The sequence below is a fragment of the Microcebus murinus genome, chromosome 10 (genome assembly GCF_040939455.1).
Source record: "Microcebus murinus isolate Inina chromosome 10, M.murinus_Inina_mat1.0, whole genome shotgun sequence".
NCBI classification, from domain to species: domain Eukaryota; kingdom Metazoa; phylum Chordata; class Mammalia; order Primates; family Cheirogaleidae; genus Microcebus; species Microcebus murinus.
Genome location: NC_134113.1, coordinates 84595874 through 84617234, shown reverse-complemented (window position 1 = coordinate 84617234; position 21361 = coordinate 84595874). Strand labels below are relative to the sequence as shown.

Here is a 21361-nt window from a genome sequence, read left to right as displayed (position 1 = left end):
AAACAATCTTGAATTTATATGAGCGGTATTTGTAAAATTCAACCTCTTGCAACCAATGTAAACTCTCTCAGAACACAGGAAGAAATAAAATTGACTCCATAGTATGATTTCTGCCATTATATATCATTATGATCAATGCATTTTTATTTATCACCCATCATATATAGAAAATGGTGCTAAATCCTAGAAATAAAAAAATAGAAGATAGAACAATCCTTGTCCTCAGTTGATTTATTCATAGACTGATGAATAAAGACTCCTATATAAAAAGATAAATTCTAACAAACACCATTGTATCCTAAGTGTCCAGTGGGAGTCAACCAGTCAATATCTGGAGTTCAGAGAAGAACTGATTACTAAGGACTGGGATAGTCACCTTCAAGGGGACTTGGTCCACATTTTGAAGGAGGACTAAAACTTTCAGAATTAAAGGAGGGTATTTCAGCAGAGATTAGAGTGTGCACAAAGATGAAAAAGTACATGGCATTTTCAGAGCAAAAATAATACATCAATGAGCTGGACTGGTGCATTCAATATTGTAGCAGGAGAAAAATCTGGAGTATTTACTTAGCCTTCAAATCTAGACTAGTACTATGGGCATAAGAGAGGTCCACTGGAAATAGAAACCCATTTAATGTTTAATGAGAAATGAACTTATAAATAATTTAGGGAGTTTTATAAGGTATTACTATAGAAAATGTTGGTACTAGCATGAGGTAAATAATTGTGGTCTAGAGAGTTGCAGAAGAAATTTTAGGCAAGCATAAATGCTAGAGCCATTAACATAAGAAAAGGCAATAGAACTTGGCAACTGATTAGATGTAAAGATAAGATACTATTAGGAATTCCACAAAGTTTTATTCAACTGTGTTTGGACTAGAGACTCATAAGTTAATGAGCCTACTCTCAACCCTGTACATAATATAGAATCTCATAGAGAAGAGAGTGATTAACTCTACAAGAGACTAAAAAGTGGCTTCATGAGTAAATGGATGCATGAGCTTGGACTTCGGGGATGCATAGAATTTCACCAGATGGGAGAGGTGAAAAAAAGTAATGAAAGGGCAAAAGAAGGACAGAATGTCACCTTTAAAATTTTAGGTTTACATGATTGGAGTAAGATGATCACACAAACTACAAAAGGGAAATGTAGTAAAGATGATTTAGGAAGAATGATAATGAATTTAATTTAGACAGTCTTCAAACAAATATATGAAGAGAGCCCACAAATCCTGAGGCACTGAGGACACGTCCATGAACAAAATTTTCTGATTTTGTGGACTTTATATCTTAGTAGAAACAGATACATAATTTGAGAGCGAATGTTCACCAAAGGGTTTTGTTTTGTTGTTGTGTTTGTTTTTTGTTTTTCTTTCTGTCATTCATATCAATAAGGTAAATAGACACACAAGAAAGCACAGGTGACTAGTATTTGACTTAACCAGTCATCACTTAGGCAATAGAATGTACCAAGTAACTATTCCCTCTAAGACTTCAAACTGTCCTCAAACTGACCTTGATGTCTATAAGCTTCAGACACATGATTTAGTAGTTGAAAGCAATAAATTAGAGTGGAGTCACATTTAGTTAGGAGAATCTAAAGTCTTCATGTGCTAAAACAAGCTGATCTGCTTCTAGCTTTGCATTTGTACTGCCCCCTTCCTATTCTCCACCTGTGCACAATGTTATGCTGTGATCTTCTGACCTTAGCAATACTTCATGAGATGTGTCTGGACTGAAGTTCTCACTAGTCTCATTGCTAGAATGTTCAAAGGGAGAAAAATACTGCAAATGTACTTGCAGGTCAGAAGTAAGAGTTTTGAATGACTAAACTTGAAAGTGAAATTCTTCTTGCAATTAAAATACTTGGTTTAAATGACAAAAACAAATATGTAACCTGCTTAGCATTCCATTTCAAGCTGCTATTGAGAACAGCTGAGTTGAGTAATATCATTTTTTTACTTAACTATGTAGTGGCATAGTATTCATTTCACCCTTCAGTAGCCTGATATGCTGAAAAAAGACTGGACATTAAAGACCTTAGAGTTTTCTGACCTCCACACCACTAGAAGCCAATCTTCAGAGACCTTACCTGACTGGTTGAAAAGCATTCAGTTAATTCCCTACAAAAGGAATTTGGGGTTTTGTTTATTTGTTTATTCATTTCTTTGTTTGCAAAATGAGTTGCTATAGCCAGTTCCTTCAAGTATTAAACTATGTCTGTTAACTTTTTCTAAAAACTTGTTTATTTAAAATTAATAGTTCTTACCAAAACTCTAGTTATATCCAATCATGTCAAAGCAGTATGTCAAGATCATGTAAAAGCAGTCTGCTGCCAAGGTTATTTCTCGGCACTTCCTGGGGACTTTGAGATAATTGAATCTAATTCTTCTGATGGAGCAAGATGATGACTATCTGAGGAGACTGTTTGAGAAAAAATTGTCTTTGGAATAGGGTTTCAAATGCTAAATACAGTCACAAATTTATTTATTTTATTTATTTATTTATTTATTTATTTTTTTTGAGACAGAGTCTCACTTTTGTTGCCCTGGCTAGAGTGAGTGCCGTGGCGTCAGCCTAGCTCACAGCAACCTCAAACTCCTGGGCTCAAGTGATCCTCCTGCATCAGCCTCCCAAGTAGCTGGGACTACAGGCATGCACCACCATGCCCGGCTAATTTTTTGTATATATATATATTTTTAGTTGGTCAATTAATTTCTTTCTATTTTTAGTAGAGACGGGGTCTCGCTCAGGATGGTTTCGAACTCCCAACCTCGAGCAATCCGCCCGCCTCGGCCTCCCAGAGTGCTAGGATTACAGGCGTGAGCCACCGCGCCCGGCCCACAAATTTATTTTGATAACAAATATTTATTAAGTGCCTAGGGAGTGCTAAATGTTACAACAGGCATACACAGTCCAAAAATGAGGCACAATTGCCCTCAAGAACTTCACAGTCTAGTAAGATTTAGCCTTATTAAATTATTTTTGTGTCTTTATTTGGGTTTCTGAACTTTAGTTTTCTGGGTTTGTTAGGAGCTGTCCAACACAGGTTTAAAAATATTAGATCCCATTTTTAATGATATAAACTGTCAGATATCCAGCTGGTAATCATTTATTTAACAAATGCATGGCTAAACAAGAAGCAAAGATTTTCAAATTATTTTGGATAAGATTTTATATGACTCACAATTCACATTTTATAAGTAAGAAAGCTGGCAGGGCTCTGACTCAAATCATGTTTCCAAAGTCTAGTTGAAAGGGCTTTCTCCTGAAGTCCATATGAAAGTATAGAATGCAGAAAAATTATTTGGTGCTAATGATTACCTTAATTGACTGTGGGATTATCATTTTACCTTACGTGCTGGGGGTAGAAGTCATCCTCTGCTCTCCCTGACATGTCTCATGCATGATTCCTCATCATTAACAGCCTAATGGACATATTTACTGTGTATCAGTTTTCCAGACCAAGAAATTCGTGCAGTGGCAGTTGAACAACTAGACAGTCTCTCGAATGATGAACTACTGGAATACCTCCCACAGCTGGTTCAGGTAAGAACACAGAGTGGCCACAGAAATCAGGATTTTAACTAATGATTCTCTAAAAAGTTCCCAATGCACCAACAACAGACTACATAAAAACTGATAGTGCAATTTGGCCAGCCAGAGGGCTAAATCATAGCACATATGTCAACATGGGTAATGAAGACATTCTCCAGCCAAAATTGATATTGTTACAAAAAGATTATATATATGCCACAAGGAAAAACTTTTTTAAATGATTTCACTTGTTAATCAGAACATGGAAAAAATAGAAATGCTTGTGATGAAATCTTTCCATTCATATAGGTAAAGCAATACAAATTAATTAAATAAATGTTATATAGAAAATAATCGTGTGCCTGGTAGGTCTTCATGACTTATGAGTTTCTTGTCTTTCCCTTAGGAGATTATAATATTGATTATAAGTTTTACAAAAGTGATTTCTAATACCCCAATTTTGCCACTGAATAGTACATTTTAGGGAAATTAAATATCACAATGTTGGAGTAATTTTAGAAAATAACAAAGTTATCTGGAAATATGAGCAAAGACTGATTTAGACCCCGTAAATGGCTGAATATGCCGAGTGCTTCAGCTCTAAAATTGTGGTTTTTATGCTTTGTTTTGTTTTAATTCAGCTGTTTTCTTATCTGAAAGGTCAAATTGTAAGTACAAGCTATTTTAAATGTCAGGTGCCTCAGGTTTTGGACAGTACAGGAGACTCTAGGACTGTTGGGAGAAGCCTCTCTCTATTAATAAACTTCAGTGCAGTAGTACTATGTACACAGATATGCATTTCTCTAAAGTCATTCTAAGTAGAGAGAGCTAGTTTGGTAACAGACGTACCATAGGGGACAATACAATCCATCTTCCAATCCTTATAGTAGGACTTTCCTAGACTTGTCAGTAGTGAAAACAATGAGTAATCTGACTTGTAGGATCACTACTCATCTCATGACTCATGGGTATGGGCAACACACTATCTCTAGCCCACCTCTAAAGAGTAAGTATTTACAGAAGTTTATGGAGCTTAAATACATTTGAAAAACCTCAATCTGAGTCAGTACACTTGGCACCAGGAATACCACCGAGAGCCATATTCCTGCAAATCCAAATTCATAAGACGAAGTGCACACAGAATCTAACAAAGAAATGCACAGAAGGTAAAATTAGGTGAAGCTTCAACTATGTTCTAATTAAAAATGAAGATTGGAAAATGGTTTTGAGGCGAAAAGAAATGTATGCTGTGACTGGAAAATAAACAATAACTGGGAAGAATTTCAACACATTTGTTGTAGATTTTGCCCTTAGCATTCTATGCTTCACCCTGACTTTAAACTTTCCAACACAAAGATTCCTAACCCTGTTGATTATTTTCTCATATTGTTTTGTTATATATTCTCATGTTAGAATTATACAGGCTATATTAAATCACTGAGAAAGGACTTTAAGACCTTAACAAAAACAGAAGATATGGTCATAGCTATGAGTCACGTAAGGCACAAACCCAGATGTTACTGAAAACCCATTCATAATAGTGTGGTATGCACCAGAAAAGTTGCCTGTGTTCTATATGGTGAGGCAGGATTTGGGGGGAAGCTTGTTCCAGTGGACAGAGTAAAGTTTGGAAGCAAGGGAAGTAATTCCAGAGCACCAAATATTAATAGTTATCAGGATCAAGATGAAATAATGGGGCAGACATCTAAAAAGACAATCATAGAAGCAAATTCTGAAATGCACCTCCTGCTCTTATGCTCATATGATATGCTTACTAATTAGGGCATAAATCAAACCTGTGACCTAGTCAGCCCCACATCAGAAAGTAAGTGAAGGAAGCCTGTGCCTGCAGTTTAAGACAATGCACATTATGGTCATCCTACCTTCAGACAGCATCAGGAGTTGGTGCAAATTTGCTGAAATCATCTTCAGCATACTCACACCTTAGGAATTTATGAACTTCCCCATCCTTGAGGATGGTTAGCATACTGAGGTGTGTCTTCAGGTGTGTGTTTGCCCACTTTTTTTCTGCTGTCTGTACTGTGGTATAAAGACTGGCTTAAACTCTCAAACTGTGTGTGTATGTGTGTGTGTGTGTGTGTGTGTGAGAGAGAGAGAGAGAGAGAGATTTAAATGGTTTATTGAACAAATGAGGGTAAAAGCTTTGCCTGTCAAGCAGGGATGAGCATTGTTATGAGGAGAGCCTGGTTTTCATTCTCACATATTCAGATTCCCGGGATGATGATGGCAACCCAGGTCCAGATTGCTGCCAGGAAAGTCCCTACAGAGGGAAGGTGGAGGTCTGAATTAGGTCCCTAAGGATATTAAAGGATGCCATTACTATATGTTTTCTACCAGGTTAGGTATCCTAGAAAACCTAAGAGAGTTGGTCACAGTGGAGATTTGGGAAAGGATTTGGGAATGAGGTATGTTGGTAACAGCTTTGAAACTTTAAGCAAAGATTCAAGGTCTGCAGGTTAATATTGATACACCATATGGTGGTTTCTATAAAAGCTTTGGGTGTGCATTGATTTCATCTCCAAATGGGAAGAAATATCTATTGCCTAATACTACCACTTTTTATAATCCAAGGACATTGTTGATGACATTACTTTTTACGCCAGGATTCCCCTTCAGGCTGTGGTTGAACTCCACACATTATCTGCCCTTATTTATTATCTTGTGATCCTAAAGCATAAACAAGGACAGGAAGCAAGGACTACACAAACCCAAATTATGTAATATATGTGTTCTATGTTATTGATTATATACCAACTAATAAAGCCATTGATATATTGCTATTAGTGTTTTGTTAAAATGTGCACGCTGTTTTCCCTGGACTTTCTCAAGCCTTTTAAGTCCCTCTGTATTCTGCTATAATTTTAGTACTGAGAATAAGAAATTAATTATGTCTCTTACTTCAGGCTGTCAAGTTTGAATGGAACCTTGAAAATCCTTTAGTGCAACTCCTACTACACCGCTCATTGCAAAGCATCCAGGTTGCCCATCGTCTTTACTGGTAAGATCAAAACAGGTTAGGATGCTTTTTAAATTGTCAACTTCTCTGCAGAACAGCTTTAGAAAAAGAAGGCTTCTTTACTTTGTAATTGATACAGACTGTGAGTAAAATTAAGCCAATTTTAAGCCTTTGTGAAAGTTATTGTCATTTAAGAGAATAATTTGTCATCATTTACGAAATCTTTCCTTTGGAACATTGCTACTGTTAAACATTAGGTTAAATCTAACCAGAATTTTAAATCTTAATGATGCCTTTCTTGTAGCTTTAAATCACAAGCAATTTGTATATCTACCCCTTGAAGACTTTAATGTAAGATCTAGTTATAAGACTGAATATTTTGAAAGAACATGTGCTTTGAAAGTACTTTCTGTGCAATATTAGCCATAAACAATGGAATCTGGCAGCCAATATGTACACTTTCTCTTGGAAATTCCTAGAGCACTAAACTTTTCCCAGAGCATAAATCTGGGATATTATTAGTAGAGAAATGAGACTTATTTAAAAGATATCAAAAGTATCATCATGACCTACTTTGGATCTTATTGAACATCATGTTCTTTACATGCTGTTTTTCCTACTTTTTTTTATTACTAACCTCAGAGATTCAATTTCAGTTTCATAGCACAAAATTCTAATAATTACAGGTGCCCGTGACCTAATGGTAAAATTAAATCTATCTTTAAAAAAATGTACTGGAAGATAAATCACCTGGTGGAGATCACTGATGTTATGTAACATTATTGTATACAAATTTGTGTAAAGGAGAGCTGTGTTTTACGTGGATATGTTATGCTCATTCAATGTGCTACTCATACAACTTATTATTCACTTGACCTGGACAGTTTTTTTCTTGGGAGATTTCTGCTCTCTGCTGCTTGGTGATAGCAACTATAAGGAACAGATTTACAGGATAATACTTTATATTTCCCTGCCTGTGAGTTGCTGCAATTCCTAGTTTCTTTTTTTTAAAAGCCTTTCTGAAGTATTTATTTTCTCTAATTTTTTTTCTGATTTTTTTAACATTTCAAAATATTAAGGGGGTGCAAATGTTTTTGTACATGGATATTTTTTATAATGCTTACTCTGAGCTATAAGTATGCCCATCACCCAAACAGTGTTCATTGTACCTGCTAGGTAGGTTTTAACCACCCCTTCTCTCCTTGTAAGCCTATTGTTAATCTACTCATGAATTGATGGGCACTTGGGTTGATTCCACATCTTTGCAATTGTGAATTATGCTGCAACAAACATTAGAGTATGAGTGTCTTTTTGATAAAATTACGTATTTTCCTTTGGGTAAATACCCAGTAGTGGGGTTGCTGGATCTAATGGTAGGTCTACTTTTAGTTCTTTGAGGAATCTCCATAGTGTCTTCCATAGACATTGTACTAATTTGTAGTTCCACCAAGAGTCTATGAGTACTCCTTTTGCTCTGCATCCACACCAGCATCTGTTGTTTTTGGACTTTTTAATAATAGCCATTCTAACAGGGGTAAGGAGATATATCATTGTAGTTTTAATTTGCATTTCCCTGATGATTAGTGACATTGAACATTTTGTCATATTTTTTTGACCATTTTTCTTCTTTAGAAAAGCTTCTGTTTAATCTTTTGCCCAGCTTTTAATGGAGTGGTTTGATTTTTTTCTTGCTGTTTTGTTTGAGTTCTTTGTAGATTCTGGATATTAACCCTTTTTCACATGTATAGTTTGGGAATATTTTTCCCATTCTCTAGGTTGTCTATTTCCTTTGCTGTGCAGAAGTTTTTAATTTAATTAAGTCACATTTATTTATTTTTGTTATTGCTGTAATTGCCTATTTTTTATTGTTGCTGTATTTGGTCTTAGTCATAAATGTTTTGCCTAGGCCAAGATCTAGAAGAGTTTTTTCCATATTTGCTTCTAGAATTTTTATGGCTTCATGCATGCCTTACATTTAAGTCTTTTATCTATCTTGGTTTAATTGTTGTGAGTGGTAAAAAATAGGGGTGCTGTTTTATTCTTCTGCATTTGGCTATCCAACTGCCCCAGCATCATTTATTGAATAGAGCTTCTTTTCCCCAAGTGTATGTTGTTGTCTGTTTTGTCAAAGATCAGTTGGTTGTAGGTAGATGGTTTTAATCTGGGTCCTCTGTTCTGTTCCATTGGTCTTCTCTACTTTTGTACCAACACCATGCTGTTTTGGTTACTATAGCACACAGTGGATGGAGAAGTAATATGGCATCCATCATGTCAGCTTGGATCTGTGGTGACAGGAAGCCATCCCAAGGGGACTGGAAGCCTGATGGTTTGTCCTCAAAAAGCTCCCAGTTCACTGGCAGCAGCAGCTTTTGGACTCATGGGGGTAGAAAGGCTCTCCAGCAGCTGGGGAGCCTGCTGACTGCCTAAGGTGTGAGGGAGGGAGAAAGAACCCCTCACCTGCCCTTTCCACTGGGCTCCAAGCCTCTTGGGGTTGGTCTGTACCAATATTTTGCTCCTTCTGGTTCTCCTCTGTAACTTCTTCCTATGGAATCTCTGGTAAGTTCTGGCACTTGTCCCTCATAATTACACTTGATCTATGGTTTTTTTTTTGTTTTCAATCTCAAATTTCTCCTTTTTACTGAAATGATCTGGCAGCAATGTCTTTGGTCAACTATCTTCCTCCCTTTCTCTAGGTCAATCTTTTGTCCTCATCAGTGTATGACAGACATCCTTTAGTTACTTCACCTACTAGTTAGGAACATTATTAGAAAAATAGTAGGTCGATATCGTGTTGGAGTATCGTGTTTTTCTGCTTCAAGAAATGTTACTCATGTTGATATCATTCTTCCCATGAAAATGACTCTAGCATTTCGTAGCAAAGAAGTGACACAAGGAACGTGTCAGGGACTAATGTTTGCACTGCTGCTCATTTTCATTTTAAATGCCTAATTTAAAAAGCATAACATTTCCTCTGATATGTTACTATAATAAATATCAGATACATTGAATAGCACTGGGCCCTTCACTGAATAGACTCTTATCAAAACTCTGAATAGAGTCTTAGACTCTTCAGTTTTTCAAACAGCTACTATGGTGCTAAGAGAAGTTAAGTGGATACAATTTGTGGTGTTCTGTCATACTAAAGTTAAGACTCCATTAAACTCAATGTTCATTTCCCTTAAAACTTTATTTATTTTTTATGTGAATTACTAAAATAATAGCATATTAAAAAATAGCATGACCAGATAACAATCTTGATTTTAATATTTGAACCAAAATGTAAAACAAAAGTATAAAATGTATAAAAAGTATTTTAAAAGATTATTCTTTAAAATACATATTAAAAATAGAATAAAATATGAAAGATTTATCCTAATTGCTAATGATTGTTGTAATACTTATGCCACCTTATTGAGTTCTTCATCTGCTAAAGTGCTATGAAAGGTGAAGTGATTTGAAAGGCAACAATGAGTTCACTGAAAGTTGTAATCAATGTTATACTTGCAAGTTCATATAAATAGAATTATTTATCTCTTGCCAAAAGGATTAGGGGCAAAACTGTTCTGCACATTAAGATAATTCTCACCCTTATGTGAAAAAATACAATAATAGGGCCCATTTCTCCTCTCACTGATTCAAGAAGAGAGATAAGATAGAAAGAATAGAAAAGAATATAAATTATAAATGAACTGATTATTTTTGAGGGTTATGTTTGTAAGAATACAAAAAAGGGAAATGAAAACAAGGAGGGAGAATTTAAGATACCTACATACTTTTAAAACAAATAAAAAGGAAGAATCAGTCAACATTCACTAAGCATGAGATAATATTGTTTACATTTAAAACATATCTCAGGCTTAAAAATAGCTGATGCCTAGTATCAAGTTTAGAGAGTGAGTATTTCTGTGAAAAATATTTGAGTTAGAACTTTAAAAATGCAGCTCAGATCCCTTATGATTGACTAAAAAGTAAATACCCAAATTCTCTTTCCTCCAAAAAAATCAAATCAAATCAATGCTCTGTAAAAAAAAAAAGAGCTAGAAATCCATCAGTCATCAGTTTAAAGATTTTTTTCACATGGATGAGTTACTGTAGAACAGCTTTAGAAAAAGTAGAAAAATCTTCCTCAGATTCAACATATTCAACACTGAACTCAATATCCTATCCTGCTCACCCAGGTCTTGAAGTCTTCTGGCTCTTTAATCACCACCATGACTCTTTTATTCACCAAGCCCTATGACTTTAAACATCCTAAAAATCTCTCCCCACGCCACTACTTCCACCTGACACTGTCACTGATCAGAAGCTTGTGTGGGCAGATACTGAACTTTAACTAAGATTGGAATGAAAATCATCTTGACCACTTAGCATCACTGTGGGCAGACTTTCTGAGATGGAAAATTGATGTGGGGTTACTGTGAGTCTCTTTCATTGGAAGAGTGAATGTAGGATGAATAGCCCCTGTTTTTCAAGGAAAGGTGGTTTGGATGTAGACGATTTAAAAGCTTTACCTACGTGTTTGCATCTTAAAAGGTGGCTATAAAGGAGAACCATTACATTTTGGGGTAGGTCTACCTAGGAGGCCTCTCCCTTTGTCATGTAATGAATAATTATAGAAGCTTAAATTCAGTGCCCCTTTCCACTTTGGATAGAATGCAATTTAAATGCTAGTGGAGTATTGGGTTGAATGGTAGCCCCCCAAAAGATATGTCCACACCCTAACCCCAGAAACCTGTGATTGTGATCTTATTTAGAAAAAGGCTCTTTGAAGTTGGAATTAAGTTAAAGATCTTCAGAACAAACCACTCTGGATTAACATGATGGGCCCCAAGTCCAATGGCAAGTGACCTTATTAGAGGCAAAAGAGAGGACATGCACACAAAGGAGGAAGTCATGTGAACATGGAGGTATTGATTGGAACGATGCAGCCCCAAGACAAGGAATGCCTGGAGCCACCTAAAGTTGGAAGAAGCAAGGAAAGTTTTTCCTCTAGAGCTTTGGAAGGGAGCATAGCCTTGCCAACACCTTGGTTTCAAACTTTTGGTCTCTAGAACTATGAGAATAGATTTCTGTTGTTTGAGCCACCAGTTTGTGGTAATTTGTTATGGAGGCCACAGGAAACTAATATTAATACAAAGGAGTCTATGAAGGTTCCTCACTAGATTGGCTGGCACGTCACATCATCCAGGAAGCTTTCTCTGACCCTCTCCCCACCACCATCTGGGATTGAGTGCCACTCCCACATCGTAACCCATGGTGTGCTGTGCGTGACTCTGCCGGACACCATACCACGCTCCCTTAACGCACCTAGTGTCCTGTCCACGCCCCCTCTAGTCCACAGAGTGATTAAGATAGCGATCATGTCACAGTCTGCAGCATACTAATCCTGCCACTGTATCTAAAACTCAGTAGGTACTCAAAAAATGTTTTCAAAATGACGAATCTGTAGAAATACCTTTAAAGTCACCAGTGTTTTCACACACGGTGCTGGAAATCCCATGGTACTCATGGAATGTGAAATTACTGGCTTGCCTGAGGCACGTTAACAGGCACTGCTGGTGCAAGAGCTCATCTGCTGTACTGACTGCTGACCGACTATTGCTCTTCTCTGGAGAACTATCCTCACCTTACGAGGCCACCTGGCCTGGGAGATGGGCAATCTCTAAGGTATAATTTATATTCCAAAGACTTCCCACAGATCAGATCAAGGGTAGACTTCACCTGAGACTTCATCCTTGTCAATTCCTTCCCTTTCCCCATAATTCCTCCCTTCCTCCCTCGAAGGACTTTTCCCGAAGAGCACCTCTTCGGTAAATCGCAAGCACCAAGACTCTTGTCTCATACCCTGTTCTAGGGAACCTATCAAAGATAAGCATTTCTTATTAAAGATGAAGAATTTAAATATGTGCTCTTATAAATGGGAGTATCACTATGTATGGGACATGTCACAGACAGAAAAGAAATGTCACAGCCTTTCCCACTTCTACTACTAAGTCCAATTGAATGGACTCCAGGAGAGAACCAATTTGAATCAAAATCTGCATGGCAGGGAGCCATTTTATAACATGGCTCCTTTATAAAGTATTACTCAAGACACTTACTACAAAGACCCCTTCAAAGTGTTCCTTTCAAGTATAAGTGTCCCCTTCAAACTGTGGGGACAGCCTGAGGTGAAGCTCCCATGTGCAAGCTCTATCAGTGCAGGAATTTTCTTTTTGTTTTATTCACTGATGTATTAATATAACAAAAGCCTAGTACTTGGCACTTTATAGACATTCAGTAAATTACTATTGAATGAATGAATAGGTTTAAGTTGCCTAAGCCCCGCTGTGCACATGCAGACTTGTGTCAGAGGGGGGCAGAAGAGAGCTTCAGAGGTCAAGCAAGAGCTGGTTGGGCTAAAGCAATTCCAGGAGATTGACCCCGTCAGACAATGGATATCACTGATGAACTCAAAACTAAAGTCACAACTAAAGGACAGGGTGAGCATTGTAGAGGGAAAGGGCATGCCTCTAACCCTGGTTAGGGAAAGGCAAAGACATAAAATGTAACCAAAATATTGGTATCCTCATAATACCCTGAAATAAAAATAAATAACTAAATAATAATTTTTTAAAAAATACTGGAGGAGAATAAGAGCAGCAGTTAGGAACCAACCAAGTCAGGAATTAGGGCCAAAGAAAGAGTTGACACAGCAGTGTCTGCTGGACCACTGGGAGACCCATGAAATGGATTAAGTCAATGTTGTCTCCATCATGACAAGGTGTCCTCACATATCTTGTGAGCTTTAATCCACCCATTCATTTTTTTTTTTTTTGACAATATTACCTAAATTTTTTCTTATCTAGAATTTTGGAGCAATTTCTCAAATCAGGAACTACTGTAAATAAAGCAAAACAATGTGGAAATTTTGTGTCACGTGATTTGAAGTTACATATACACCTGTAAGCCCCTCTCCAAAATATGTCTCCCCTGATGCCTGAAATTCTCTCATTTACAAGTCATTCCTTGAGCTTAAGTATTGTTCCCTTCCAGCCATTCTTTCCATATGAAAAAATATATATTTAGAACATCATGCCTATGATGAATTAATTTATCCTTTGTTCATTTATGTGACGAACACTGAGATGCTAGACACCGGTGAACTACTAAAGATAAAACCACGAATGGTTCTTGCCTTAAAGAAGCTCAAGGGCTAACATCTCAGCATCCAGGCAACAGGAAAGAGCCCACCGGCTATGTGGCAGGGACAGCGTAGAAGGAGGGACCTGCACAAATTCTGTCCATTTTACAGTTTTGCCTATGACTTATTCCAAATAAAAGCAGAGAGGCAAGGCTGGACATCAAGTGAATAAAAAAAAAAAATCCTATGTGCTCTTATTCTGTCAGTTTTAAATACTGAAAAAGGCTTACAGATGAATACACAAAGGAGGTAAATGCTCTCTCTTTCTGCTTTGATGTCTGGAACACTCCCTGAAGCAAGGGTAGAGGGCGGAACTTCAGAGAGCTAGCACAGTGTAACAGAGCACACATGATGCAGAATCAATAGGAGGCTTTTAAAGCCTCAGCTCTTAACCTTCGAGAATCATCATACTGCTAGTAATTCACCTTTTTACCTTAACAATGTAATAAACAATGAATTATTTTTTCATTTTTTTGCAAGAGAAAGAAATGTCTCACTGTCATTTATTTTACTTTATTTATTTTATTTATTTAATTTTTGAGACAGGATCCCAGGCCAAAAGTACAGTGGTGTCATCATAGCTCACTGCAACCCCAAACTCCTGAGTTCAAGTGATCCTCCTGCCCCATCCTCCTGAGTAGCTGAAACTACAGGCAAGCACCACCACGCCCAGCTAATTTTTCTATGTTTTGTGCAGACAGGGTCTTGCTGGGGCTGGTCTCGAACTCCTGGCCTCAAGCCATCCTCCTGCCTTGGCTTCCCAAAATGCTAGGATTACAGGCATGAACCACTGCAACGGCCTTGTCATTTAATATTGATCGGCTGTAATCATCTTTCACTCTTTTTTTCTCAGAAAAGTGTACCCCAGAAAGAATCCCTACATTGAGCAATTCACTTAACCTAACAATAATTGTTCTCTACCCTAAGCAACCTGAAGAAAAGGGACAGATATTGTAAGAACGTTTCCTTTCTACATAATAATCTGTAAAATCCATTAGCCCAGTTTTCTAGTTAAGGTATAATACAGGAACAGTTGTTTTTGTCTGTTTTATTTCTATTTTATGTGATAGAGATTTTATGTAGCTCCTTTAATAAAAAGATTTTTTGAGGCACCATACAATTTTTTAAATAAATTTTTAATGTCATTTAAGTCTTTTTACTGCGGTTACGTATATAGAAAAATAGCGTCTTATACAAAGTTCTCTCACAAATCAATGCAAAATGCAAAAACAGAGCTTCACCTGAAATGTGTCTTTTGTTTAAATTATTTTTCTTTCGAATTCCTCTATTTTGTTAAAAAAAAAAAGTGAAAAATTATGAAAATGAACATTTTGGATACACATACCTCAAATTTGAAGCTCAGACCTAGTCTAGCCTTTGGGAGTTGAGCTTCCTAATCCACTTTCCAGCTATTTTTCATCATAATAGCCACATGCAATTACATCACTGCTTCCTTAGATAGCAATCCGGTTTTCCTATAACAGTGTTAGTCCCCTACTGTCACAGTTTATGCGAGGGATTTGGGTTAAGGCCTTGAGAAACAGCATTATAGTGCTTAATTATTCATTGTTTCTCAGTCAAACTAGCTTTTCTCTATCCTACAAAATATGTGGCCAACAAAAAGACATTCTGTTTAGAAATTATTCTTTTCCATAAATAATTGAATTTTCCATCCAAAATGAATACACGAACAGATATTCATAGAGTTACAGGATTTTGAAGCCAAATGGGACTTTAGGGATTATCTGTTATCCCAGAAAGGCATTTCAACAAGTTAAGTGATTTATCCTGTGCAAATCATCTAGACCAGGCGTCCTCAAACTATGGCCCGCGGGCCACATGCAGGTGTTTTTGCCCGTTTGTTTTTTTACTTCAAAATAAGATATGTGCAGCATGCATAGGAATTTGTTCATATTTTTTTTTTAAAACTATAGTCCGGCCCTCCAACAGTCTGAGGGACGGTGAACTGGCCCCCTGTTTAAAAATTTGAGAACCCCTGATCTAGATGGTTAAAGAATTGAGATTGAAATATTTTTTTCATGACATCTCATGCCCCATTCAGGTCTCTTTCTAATTCAACATCTACTTACAAAAAAAAGTGTAATTTAAAGAATTCAAAAATGTTTTTTCTGTCAATAAGTAGAAATTCATGCAAGTACTGAAACAGTGGCTTTTTTTTTTAATTTGAAAGAAAAATCAAAACAAATAATATCTCAAATTGAGATCTCTATATCTAATATCTCAAAAATATTGTCATTAGTTGTTTGTGTGATGCATGGTACTATCAGTTATAAATGCCAATTAATAGGCTCTAATAAAATTGTATCTTTGAAGGAGTTTTGAAGTGGACAGTAGATGTTTCCAGAATCTTTCCTTTATAGTACCTGATTCATATTTAAAACACTAAATTTCCTGTCCTAGTTTTACTACTGAACCATTAGGGACAAGAGAACAGTCACTAAATAATTTACTTAGGAGACTCAATCTGTACTTACTTTTCAGTACATATTTTATACAACCAAGACTTTTCCAGCTTTCTTAAAAACACTGTTTAATTAAGTAGCAATATGCTAATACAATTAAGTTTGCCCATTTCATCAAGTTAAATGAATTAGAAAATAAATTCTTACAGTCTAAGTCAGAAATTGGCAGTAATAAAATATAAGCCAAACAGTCTTTTGTTCCTTTCTAACTAAAATTGCCCAGTAAGAGGTTGGGTACGGAAGCCTGTTAGGCAGGGGGAAGATCTGGGTTGGTGACAGAGAATTGGAAGTCATCAGCACATTGATGCCACTTACTCAGGATCCTTCCATCTTATGGCTCAGTAATCCCCTGTCTTCGTACATTTGTGCTGCAAAAAAAAAAAAAAACCAAAGAAACAAACAAACAAACAAAAAAGCCAAAAAACACCCAGAATATCCAAGAATAAGTAATTTATAAACAGCAGACAGATAAATTATCTCTCCTAGATGTGGAGGCTGGGAAGTCCAAGATCAAGGCACTGGCAGGTTTGATGTCTGCTAAGGGTCTAGTCTCCGTTTCCAAAATTGCACCTTAAACACTACATCTTTCACAGGGGAGGAACACTGTTCCTCACATGGCAGAAGAGTGAGAGAGAGCAAACCCACTCCTATGAGCCTCTTTAATAATGGCATGAATCCATGTCTGAGTGGATGGTTCCTAAAGATCTCCCATGAGCCACCCCCCCAACACCGTTGCATTGAGGACTAAGTTTCCAACATATGAATTTTTAAAGGGGATACTTTTAAACCATAACATCCCCTAAATTGGAAATTCTCACCGGGATTCCCTGAACATGGATCCAGATGAAAAAAGAAAGTGAGAGAATCATAATACCATGTTGGAGGTATTTTTAGGTGCTGGTTGCACACACCACCACTTTTGCCTTTATTCTATAGGCCATAATTTGAAGCCTTACCTAACTTCAAGGAAATGTAGGTAAGTGTTCCAGGTATATATACCAAAAAAAGCAAAAAGCAATTGATTTGGTAAACCCATAGCAATTTCGGCCATATGGGTGAAACAATTCAGGGGTCCTCAAACTTTTTAAACAGGGGGCCAGTTCACTGTCCCTCAGACCGTTGGAGGGCCGTTGGAGAGTGCGGTGCACATTCCACACATGTGCACTGTGGTCCTGGGACGAGTTGGCTGCTAAGCAGGACAGGCAGCGGTGGCAAAAACACCCGGCAGGCTGGATAAATGTTTTTTGGGGGCCGCATGTGGCCTACGGGCCGTAGTTTGAGGACCCCTGCATGATTCAAGACATTTAGACATCGGGTGTAGAGAAAGAGAATATGAAAGAAAAGCCAATATCTACCTTTACATATATTAATTAGCTTTCTTTTCAAACACAAAAATTGGTTTTAACAGACAAAAAAGACAACTGTATACTCAATTAATCATCATCACTTTAAAAAAATCATTATTTTGATAGACATCTTCTAAAAATGTCTTTGGCTTTTGTCCAGAAATTCTATAAATAATTCCAAGAGGTTTACCAACGGGTCATTTTATTACCATTTGGCAGGGGGTGGGGGCTCATTATTAAGATATTTATGTAGCTATAGTGTATAACTGGCATCTTAGCTCAAGAGATTCAAAATCAAATCAGTACTCCTACCTTTTTTACCCTTTTATTCCTTCACCTACCTTCTTAACCTTCTATTTTGTACACAATGTCCTGGTTTACAGCCACTACTTAGATACTCAACATAGAAAATCTAGGAGGCATTAATCTTACATAATAATCTTCCTTATTCTGTCATTCCTTAATTCCTGATAATTGTTTCTCATAAATATATCTCATAAATATGTGTCTTCTCATAAATATGTCTTGAATTTGTCCCTTCCTTTCTGTTTTTACAACTAGCATCTTAGCTGAAGCCTTCAGTATCACCTACTTGGACTCTTGCAACAGCTTCCAAATTGTTTTCCTTCACTTCTATTCCCAGCTTTCCCCAGCCCATCCTTCCTGCACTCTGCTCTCAGAATAATCGTTATGTAATACGATTTGATTCCTAACTCATAAAGTAGGCTCTAGCTCCTGGGTAACCTCTAGCTGGTTAGCATAATTCCTTAATTCCAGTGCCCATCTTTCCTCATGGCAGGGTTCAGAATTATTAAACTACGAGATAAAATCTATTCTTTCTTAACATGACTTGGCAATTGAAATTCGTGGTCTCCACTCTGCCTATCTCCCACCCCATCTTTTAAGGCTTTCTATATCCAAATATAGTCTTTTTCTATTCTCAAATAGTTACTCAAATTTTCAGAGTTTTTTTTTTGTGCCCTGATAACTGCATGTGATGTTTCCCAACTTCTTGAAATGCAGTTGTTCCCTTGTCTACATAGAATCCTTTAGGACTCAACTCAGGCTTCTATCCTCTTCGAAGATGCCTTTGACTGCAGCCCTTGTGCACACCTTCAATATGGTTATTGATATATTGCATACAGTTGTTTCCTTCATGGTTTTCCTTCACTTGAAGATGCTTTGGGCTGCAACTAACCAAAAGCCATCATTCAACTCATTTAAAATGAAATGAAAAAATAATTATCTCATATAACAAGAAGTTCTTTACTGGAGTGGTTCCAGAGTTGCTTGTTGCAGCAGTTTATGATGCTGTCATAACCCAGTTCTTAACGCAATAAGACAATTGGGTTATTATGACAATTGGGTTATGACAATAACCCAATCTTTCTGCTGTGCCATCCTTAGTGTGTTGACTCGTCCTTGGTCCCATTCACATCATTATTGCAAGAAGGTTGACACAGTTGGTATCACATCCATATATGACACCATGCAGCAAGAGAAAAGGGAATGCCACCTTCTCGGCAAGAAAAATTTTCCCATAAACTCCATGGCCGAGTTAACATTTCATATTACTTGCCAGAATTGGGTCCCATGTCATCCTCTGTCAGTCACCCTGTCAGATAGCAATCAGATGACTCAACTTATCTGACTGGTTTAGAATATTCAGAATTTATCTCTAAACTGATCATCTTCCTTTGAGGTTTTGATATCTGAACAAAAGCAGGTTCTTTTTGCAGATGTGATCAGGAGAGTAGATTTGGTATAGGTAAACCCTACATTTTTGTAGTAGACTGTGAGGATGGGACTTAATCACCCATCCTTAACACAGAACATTGTACATAGTACATATGATAGGTGCTCAGTCAATACCTATTGAATGAATAAAACATAATCAAACCACATACACTTGTACTGCCTACAGATTAACTTATCTTTACAGTACTTAAAATAGCAGATAATCAGAACAAGTCATGTTATACTAGACGTATAATGTTGGCTCATGATATGCTTGTAATAATTGCTACTCTTCTTAAAAGATAGACTCCCTAGCTCTCTGGAATTGGGGCAAGTTAAATGACCTACAGAATAATATGATGCTCTGAAATAAGAGTTTTTGAAGAGCTATCAACCGTTACACTGATGAGGGCCAGGTATGAGGTGCTTTTTACTGACTTAACCATGCTGTTTCTTAACACCCTGCTTGAGAGTGAAAGACTACATCTAGTGGTTTGGTAAAAAGTGTTTTATGAGGAGGCCTTGCCAAGCAGCCACTTACCATCTTTTGAAATACAATTTTCTGTATTGAGACTCTCTCTCTATGAGCATTGAGGAATTACTGAACAGTTTTTGATTTTTTTCTGGCTTCTCTATTCTACAATTTAAAAAAATTGGGGGGGGGCTGTGAAGATTCAGAGTTCTTTATGTTTTGTATCAGTTAATGAGTGAGCCCTTTATTTTGAGGTTCTATTTTCCTTTTTCATCTTTGCTTATCAAAAGATCACTCTTTGAAAAATTTTTAAAGTGTCTTTTGAATGCAAAACCAAGTATTTATTAAACACATGATTAATTCAAACCACCAAACCAGTTTGTTTGAAGTCCTCCCCATCTGAAACCTTGGACAAAACCATCACCCCAAAGTGAATTCAGAAAAACAGATTACAAGACAAACACTGACAATAGGTATGGACAGGCACTATCAAAAAATGCTATTTGTTCTTTAATTATATAATGCCATTTTCAGGTGATGTGGAGCAGCCACTTTGACAGAATTCGTTTTTTTTTTGTATAAATATTCATAAATAAAAATGTGCCTAGGTATTCTAAAGAGCTGCAAACAATACCTTACAATATAGTTTAATGTCTATTTTTAGGGGAAAAGCACTAAAATGAAGAGGATTCCATTGAAAGTTGTTTATTTCTCTGGTGTAAGTGAGCAAGATCACTCTAATGTCAACCTCTTTTCTAGAACAATAGAAAGAACAGTATATACACATCTTAAATTTGGCAGGTCACAAAGGTTAGGATTCAATCATCTTTTGATAAAACAAGAAAATAAATAAGTGAAAATGAAACACTCTGACCCAACAGTTCACATTTATAAATCAGTGGTGTCAACTTCACATATGAAGGACAGTATGGTCGAGTTTAAGAATGTTCAATATGTCATGGTATTTGAGCTAAAGATATTTAGAATATTAAGTGTTTCTCTTTTGATTAAAAGGATACAATACAATCACCATCAAGCTGCTATTGTAACTCATTTTTAGCTGAGGTAAGGTGCTCATTTGTTCCATGGCACAATTTATATATATCACACTGTGTCAAACTGAAACCTTATAAGATTTCATGTTTATAAGCTACAATACACATTGACCAGGCTGTCAGTCCTTCGCAGGTTTTTAGAAAAATACCTACATGTATTCTTATGGATATCAAAATGTTACATCACTTTTTGATTTTAAAAAAACATGCACATCGATACTGTAAAGTTATTAGGAAAATACACTTGCAAACAAACTATACAAAGTTAAAATACACTTAACTGTTCGTTTTACCATATTCTGTAAAGTGCAGAGAAATCCTAAAGTAAAGGGAAAAACTACTCCCTAGAACAACAGTTAGATTGCAGCAGGTTTTGCATAGCAATACTTCGAGAAGTTGGACACTTCAGTTTCTTCAGGAAAAGAAGGATGGAAGAGGATCCTCCTATTCAGATTTTTATTTTAGCCGTAAGTTTGCTTTCTTCAGGAACGGTTGCTGATGCCAAGTCCCCATTAGGTGTGTTTCTTGAACAGTGAACAAGTCTGTCCAGGTCTTCCAGGGGCATTTCATT

At 36.7% G+C, this 21361-nt stretch overlaps 1 protein-coding gene across 2 annotated transcripts in view; it reads left to right on the top strand.

Moving 5' to 3' along the window:
* Positions 1-21361, top strand: part of PIK3C2G (phosphatidylinositol-4-phosphate 3-kinase catalytic subunit type 2 gamma) — a 388390-nt gene that overhangs the window by 185056 nt on the left and 181973 nt on the right. For both annotated transcript variants that reach the window (XM_076007629.1, XM_076007630.1), the window contains 2 exons: positions 3456-3549; positions 6462-6556. In XM_076007629.1, coding sequence (XP_075863744.1) covers positions 3456-3549; positions 6462-6556 — 189 coding nt within the window. The remainder of the gene's footprint in view (positions 1-3455; positions 3550-6461; positions 6557-21361) is intronic.